The following is an 8,314-nucleotide window of genomic DNA, read 5'->3' as shown; positions in this document are numbered from 1 at the left end:
AACACGTCTTTTGTTGACGAAAACCGGTCGAAACCGGTCCCAGTCGTTTTAGCCAATCGCAATCGCGCAGTTCAACGAACGCGTTTGAATGTAGCCTACCTTATCGGTTTTATTCCACCCAGCAGCTAGTATAAAGCTTCCTCTTGCATATAGTAATCTTCATTTGAGTAAATGCATTCGAGATGAGCAAACAGTATTCGTGGATCATTGTGGCACACCTACGACGTGAACCAGAGAGAGTGATATCGGAGGATTCCCAGTGGTATAAAAGCAAGTCTGAAGCTGTCGACTCACTCAAACGTGTTATAGCTCGTGGTGTTGACATTCCAGATTGTCGGGGAGGACCGTACTATTTTATAGTAAGTCGATCTGCGTACGTTGTAAATTATCACAGACTTGATTAACGAAACTGTGAGTTATTTTTCCCTTCTTAAAGATGGAACTATAAAACGAAGACGGCTGTATTGATTCAAGCATCACTCAAACAGGCCAAGGTGTTGATAGAAACGTCACCTGAATAAAATCCATGATGGGGTCAACATCATGCCCTGAGTGTGGGGACACTTTTTCCAGATATGACAATATGCAAAGGCACCGGAGACAGATGCATCGACCAAACACCCTCCCTCCTCCTCCTCCTCAATTCTCCCCATATACTCCACCTCCTCCTCCTCCTCCTCCTCCTCCTCCTCAAAGGCCAGTGATACAATCAGCAACCGTGGGATTACAAGCTGAACAATACGGAGAGTCTTTCAAATTTACTATACCATCTAATGCTGTTTTAGTGGGTCCGAGTGGATGTGGGAAAACTATGTTTATGTACCAAATACTCCAGAAAGGACTCATCAAACCTAAACCTAACAACATCGTTTGGTGTTACACTGAGTGGCAGCCACTTTACGATGCTATTCGTGAAACAATGCCCCAAGTCCAGTTTGTGAAAGGTATCCCCTACAACCTACATGACGACAACTTCTTTGATGCACGCAACAACAATGTTTTAATTCTGGATGATCACATAACCGAGGCCAAAGATGATAAACGTATTTCTCAGTTATTTACAAGAACTTCGCATCTCAAGAATGTAGCTAACTTCCTGCTGTTACAAAACCTGTTTCCAAGAGGCAAGGAGTCACGTGATGTTGCTCTCAACTCTCACTACGTGACCTTGTTTAATTCGCCCATTGATAGACATCAAGTAAACTTGTTTGCGAGAAGAATCTATCCAAATAACAGTAATCGTTTTATGTCGGTTTATGAGACTGCTGTTCAGAGACCTTATGGGAATCTTACTATAGACTTGCGACCATCAACTCACGAGAATGAGAGACTTAAACCCAATGTTTTAGATTGCCTATCAGAAATACAACGAATGCAGCCCACTCCACCTACACACCATGAAAATAGTTATAACAATAATGCTTTAAATAACGTGTCGTCGCCGCCCGATTGTCAGATATATTCAGACACCCGACCCGTGGATACTGTTGATCCTGTGGATTCTGAAACCAAAAGCAATTTGGAAGTGGAATATACAGCCGAAGACGAGAGCGAATCCAATGACGAAGCAGATCCCTTTGTTATGGCTACTGCTTGTACCGACTGCGGCGTTTTATTTGGCAATATGACGGATCTACAACGCCATATTAAAACATGGTGCCCAGAGAACGGATGTATGCCCTCCAGAAAACGCGCTAAGATTGATGAAGAAGATGCCTACAATCATGACATTTTTGACACGCAGAAAGGAGGAGAAAAGCGCATGTATGATAAAAGAGAACAAGAACTGACTGTAGAATGGCAGAATGTTGGCTTACAGCGAGTATGGGGTCGTGTTCGGATCATGCATATAGAAGACATGAAAAGCAGACGTAAGAAATATCTACAACAAGGGAAGACACAAGAGTGGATAGACAGAAAACTGCAGCGACTGTGGGAAAACGAATTGCTCAAAACACTAAGTATTGTTATTCAATTTACAAAGTATTTTTCAGAAGCACCTTTATTTCGATCTATATTGGATAGTTTAAACAAAACTGACCCTCACACAGATCAAATGCTAATAAAGGACAAAATCAAGCTACTGCTGAATCCCATCATGAAAGAAATAATACCGTATGTAGACCTGACGGAAGAAAGTGAATCGGAATCTGATCATTCAGATGTTTCTGAAATGAGTGAGCAGGAATAGAATACTTAAGTTTAAGCAATACATTTTTATGTTCACATTTGCATTGAGCATAGATCAGATCGGACATTAAAACCCCCAAACTTATCAGTATGACTGTGAAGAGGAAGCGATCAAACCTGATTCACATAATCAAATCACATCCAATCACGATGAAAAGTGAACAGAAGAAACCAGTCGTTTTGTTTGTGAAAAGACGGGCAGACCTTGGACCACCTGGGAAGAAATTACTTCCAAAATACTAACACAATATGAACGTTTGTTGATGTACATGATCAAATGTAACATGTCTTTTGTGCTGTTTTTACAAATGCTCTGCAATAAATAATACGTACTACTTAAATGCATTTTTTGTGAATTCTGTTATCGAGTGCAGATTCTTAAACCTGAGTACACCTATAGCAAACGTTCAACCAATTGCGAGGGTCCCCTCCCGTTTAAAAAAAAAGAAGAAAGTTCAGGGTTATATTTTCAAGTACCATGATTTTCATTTTTTTTAAATAATAATAATAATAATTATTATTTTAGTATTCTCTACACGTTATGTGATACAGACGTTCTTAGTAACTCCGATTTCTCTGTAAACAAAATTGTAATCAGAACAGAAACTACCCACTCACTAGGGAAATGTACTTTACGTTTCTAGGTTAACACTTTCTAAATGTATTTTCTTTCCTTTAGAGTATAAAACATCAGTCGAACAGAAATATAGCAAATAGCCACGCACGGTAGACTAAACTGAATACGTTTTAGTGTTAAGTATGACCTAAAAATTCCGTGAGCAATGTGACAAACTTAATGATACAACAGTTTTCTCTTACCAAACGCTACAAACATTTGGACAATGTATTATTTCCCTCGAGGATTTTTTTTTTTGACCCTCCACTGCATTCATTTAAAGGTATTTTGCTCTGTTCAGAAATGTATTGCGAGTTATGGTCTGTAATGTGTCAAAAGACTATAATTTAGTCATTAATTTGTTTTATATAGGCAACCATTCCTAATACACTTTAATGTACTTTGTATTAATATATAAAAATCACTAATATCTATAAGTTAAAATATTCTTTAAAGTAAGCTAGTGTCACGCATTCTGAGTTTCTAGGTTACCACAAGTATTTCATCCTTTAAAAGTAAGACACAGTAAAATGCGAACAAAGTACTGTTTGTACATGAATGTAGCAAAGACTCTCGCTTGACACACTCAACAGAATAGGTTTTATGTTTGAAGTATTAGTACTGTGGTCAGTGCGTACTTGCAAAAGAAACATACTCTCCTGATTGAAATTATATTACTTAAGGTCATAGATGACACCTGTTATTTCTATAGGTAAACAATCTTTCACAGACTCCACAAAATCTGGAGTTTCTATGGTATCGCGTTAAAATAGTATCGCATGGTTGAAAATTCAGAATGTGTTTTGTATTTGGAAAGTAAGCGTTTAATCTAAAAGTACTTTGACAAAGAAATATACTCCCATCACTGAAAAAAAAAAAATATTTGAGATTCAGATATCAGCTGTGATGTCTATAGTGAATAGAAACTTAACCATGACATGGCAATTTTTAAATGTATGTTAATAGTCCACAGAACGACAAAAAAAATGTCAAGTCAGTAACGGTTTAAAGTTAAATCTCATTGGTCAATAGTAACCTGTCAATAATTTTGAAGTTGTTAGTTATTGTTAACCGTTTCCAACAAAACTGGGGAACGTAAATATTTTCACAGCATATGTCACGGGGATTCTATAATTCCCGTAATTGAATAAAACACGATTATCAAAATATCTCTCCTAACTGTATATCTATTAGATCTCTCTGTAACAGGCGGTTAAACCCTAGTATGGCTCGTCTAGGTATGATCAGAGATACGATCTTATATAAAGTATATATTATTATAGCACGTTAGTTCTCTAGAAACACAACAAAAACACAATACACTTTGGAATCTCTATTAATCTACGCTGACAAATGTACAGCCGTAGTAGTTAATTAATAACAGCAATAATAACAACCCAGAACTGATCACTTAATTAGTTAATCTCTAGGTGTCTAGTTACACAATATGCGAATCACTTCACCGTTACACAACACCCACACGTGTGATAATTGAGAAACGCTTCCAGGAGAAGTTAATTAATAAAGGAATTACAACACCATTCCTAACTGGTTAATTTTTAATTAACCCTTACTACTCGTTCAGTAACGTGTGATAATTGAGAAACGCTTCTTGGGGAACTTAATTAATAAAGGAATTACAGCTCTATTCCTAACCGGTTAATTTTTAATTAACCCTAACTACTCTTTCAGTAATCTTGTAACACAGAATTAATACTGGTACCTATCACAATAAAGACAATAACCTACAGTTTACCTAGGTCCTCTAGGATGACTGGCTAAGCTTTATATTACCAAATACTCATATAATGTTAGAACAAAAAGTCTACGATTTACTTCGTCAGATGACCGAAGACACTGTCTAAAGAATATTGGTATAATACAGTATTAAAATATTTAAAGTCACATCAATAACATCAAGGTTATACACAGAGCAGAAATAAAATATTTACCAGTCCAAACGGACTACGTTCCCGGGAAGCGTTCCTTTTTGGTTCTCCTCGATATCTCTAAAAACTAGCTATTTATTATAAAATCAGAATTCGCCTGGGGGTACAAGGCGGTACCTCCCCCTATCATCTGATATTTCCACTGCGACCAAGCGGTATTATTTCTCTCTGATCGTCAGACTTACTGACGCCATCGTCGCCAAATCACGGTTGTAAAAACCGCACTCGCAGAGGTATTACGTAACTACTCGCCACATGGCTCCGCACCTGGGCTAAGAGTGTACGGTCGCGCGGAGATATTACGTAACAAGTTGCCCAGCTAGCTAAGTGCATGTGGAACTGCACACGGCCTTCTAAAACAATTAAAATCGCCACAGGCGAAAACAAATTTAAGAGCATGTTCCGTCACAGCATAGTATATAATTTTCAGTATCTTAAACAAATAAGGATAAACTAGTATTTGCCATTCTTAATTTTAACATTAGATTGTCGTGTAGATATCCTTTCAAGAAAATTATTTGAATCACCTACTGTGCTTTATTTGGATTTTATACGGGCTTACCTAATGTTGTTTCAATTTGGATTACCTACTGTTGTTTCACTTTGGATTATATACTGTTGTTTCAATTTGGATTATATACTGTTATTTCAATTTGGATTACCTACTGTTGTTTCAATTTCGAATACATACTGTATTATGTGTTTATTACTATATCGGATTACACTCTAGTTATATCACAAATAATGACAATAAAGAAGTAACGAATTAAATTAAGCTTGCAGTGTATAAGTAATATGTATTATAAAGGTAGGAGTTACAGGGTCAGCTCTGGGTAAGAAAACAATTTTGCCAAATGATATTTAAATTAAAATTACATAAACCTTTTTCACTATTTTTAAAAACCATTTTAAATAACATTTTTAAAAGGTATTTACCAATTTAAATACATTTGTTAATGTTTTAAAAATTATTTATGAATTTAAACAAAATTTGTCAATGTTTCAAAATTTATTTTTCAATTTAAATAAAATTTGTTCATGTTTTAACAATTATTTTTCAATTTAAATTAAATTTGTTAACGTTTTAAACAAATATTTTACCAATTCACAGTTGCCAGAATTGTCTACTTTTCACTATGGTGCATTATTTTGCCGTATCCACCCATGATTACCTACTGCGGTGATTTTATATTTGGAATACCTACTCTGAATATGTCCCCAGGAAACACCCTAGTTCATGCAAATAAAAAAATTAAAGTATTTCTTACAGTGTTTTGTTAGATATATAAAGAGGTATAACCAGAATTACCTGTGGGTACACAATTATACTGCTATCTAGTAAACTAGTATAAGACTAATGTTTAAAAATATAACAAACCAGCGTTTTGTGACACAATCTATTTATTTCAAAACGTTTGTATAACAACACATAAAGTGGATACATGATTGTGTACAATATTTAACATATTAGTATGTGCAGGAAATACAAGGCGGGCTACAATATCTAAAATATTTACATATAAAGTTATAAACGAATACATCATTGTGTAATGTATCTTTACTAAACTGACTCACAATATCGCTCATCATCAAGTCAGTTTTACACTTTTGTAACAAGTAATACAAACAATAGAATCCACACGTTTTAGCGTTCACGGTTTGAACGGATTTGTTATTGTACACGTAAGATGAAGAATGTCTCTTTAAAAAATCTACAAACATTGGATTGTAATATTTGGGTGGTTTACCAAAACTATCGAAAAACTCTGCTTTATTATTATTATCAAAATAGAACGCCACCCAGTGATGACCAGGTAGGTGAGATGGGTCTGTGTTCACGATACAGCCCCAGGGATTTAACCGTTTCGTGCGTGGTAGTGTGTCGCTCGAGTAAACACCTACAATGCGTGAACCTAAATCTGGGTCACAGTCAATCGCACACTGAATCTGCTTTCCATTCATGATATTCTTTATTTGACATACACGTTTCGGGTCTGGTCGATTTCAATCAGGCTAGGAAATTCACCTTACACTATACAACTCGTAGTTTTTGTCAAAGCCGATTTAAACTGTACTTCTAACCGTAAATTACCACTCTTAAGCAAACTTAAATAATCAGAGTCCACGAAAACGGGTTCGAGACTGAACACAAACAGACCATTTCCAAGCTCAAATTCAGTTCTTTCGATGTAGTTTCCAGTGTCTTGACCCCATCTGCTGACTCCCTCGAACAAATTCACGTAGGCACTCACGCCGTCTGCTTCGACTGGTCGACCGGGAACACTGACGCCGTCCAGATACAACGCCACCATTTTTACAAACGAACTCTGAAAATTAAACGGGTTCTTTGTATACGACCCGCTTACGCCGTCACCGTTGACAAACCCGACAACCAGTTTGCCGGGACACTGCGACTGAAACACGCTGTCCCACACGTAGCTCTGCTGAGACGAAGGGATGCTCCTCATTTTAACTTCGGTTTTAGTGAACGGATACAAGGCGTTAGACTTTTCAAACAGCTTGTTGTGCGTTAAAATAAGTGCACTGTTCATTTTCAATTTACATATCTTATAGTAAATATCTAGAAGCTCGATCTTGTACTCCTGACCCGACTTGCCAGCCATCAAACAAAATGGGATGGAGCTCCGAAATAACTTAAGTGTCATATCCACCCCATTCACCAGATATCTTCCTATGTTAAAAATATCTTCACACAGGGGACCTTCCATGGTAACAGTTTTGCTGACAGCGATGTGTGCTCCTCGATCCGATACTCCAGAATTAGTACCAGTGATAGGATCGGTGCTTTCGATATCTGCTTGTGTCTCTCCGACGTCCTTGTAAAACAGTTGAGACTGGAGTTGCGATTGTTTATTCTCTGCTCCATAATTCAGTAAGGTTTGAATGTATGCTTTGTAGGGATAATGATTGTTCGCCGAACTCACCAGTTGACCTTGTAAATACACAGCTACTTGCGACCACAGAGCTTGCATGAATAAATTTACTGGTGCCACGTGTTCGTCCTTACCTAAAACCGTTCCATCGGAATGACTCACTTTCAGTTTAACATGTAAACGACTTCGTTTCAAATCCACGTAGTCACTTCCACTATTTGAAATTTGAAATTCTACTGGTGACGAATCTGTAATTTGACTAACAGGTCTAACATCGACGTAGTAATGTTGAAACACACTCGTTTGGTATGGGGGCATAGTAAACAGATCCAAAGCACTGGGTAAACCTTCCACAAAGTCTTTGTCTGTAAGGAGTGACATATTGTTTGTTGTTGTTTACGTTTATACAAATATATCTTTTTCACTAACAGCTGATTTGTACTTCGTTGCAGGAGCTCGTTTTTTCTGTACTGTCATGCGTCTGACGTTTTTGCTTCTGACAATTCGATCACCAGATTTATGTTTAATAGCCCTGGTACGTTCTTGTTCAGCCTCGGCCCTTTCTACCACATCTTGTGTTTGTGACGTCACTTCTATTTTAGGTGTGTGCTTGTTGTCCACGTCACTGTTTTCATGTCTCGGAATCATTGGAATCATATAAGAAA

At 37.0% G+C, this 8,314-nt stretch overlaps 1 protein-coding gene across 1 annotated transcript; it reads right to left on the bottom strand.

Annotated features, from left to right (window-relative positions):
• Nucleotides 1-6,782: 6,782 nt before the first annotated feature.
• Nucleotides 6,783-8,030, bottom strand: LOC121381674 (uncharacterized protein F54H12.2-like). The gene has a single exon (XM_041511018.1). The coding sequence runs from the start codon at nt 8,028-8,030 to the stop codon at nt 6,783-6,785; it is 1,248 nt and encodes a 415-aa protein (XP_041366952.1).
• Nucleotides 8,031-8,314: the final 284 nt, after the last annotated feature.

This window comes from Gigantopelta aegis, chromosome 9 (genome assembly GCF_016097555.1).
Source record: "Gigantopelta aegis isolate Gae_Host chromosome 9, Gae_host_genome, whole genome shotgun sequence".
Classification (NCBI taxonomy): domain Eukaryota; kingdom Metazoa; phylum Mollusca; class Gastropoda; order Neomphalida; family Peltospiridae; genus Gigantopelta; species Gigantopelta aegis.
The sequence above is the reverse complement of the archived record's forward strand: the minus strand, read 5'-3'. Positions and strand labels throughout refer to the sequence as shown.

What these genes read in the sequence shown, in the direction of transcription:
- LOC121381674 (XM_041511018.1), bottom strand. Translation starts at nt 8,030, where the DNA reads ATGTCACTCCTTACAGACAAAGACTTTGTGGAAGGTTTACCCAGTGCT.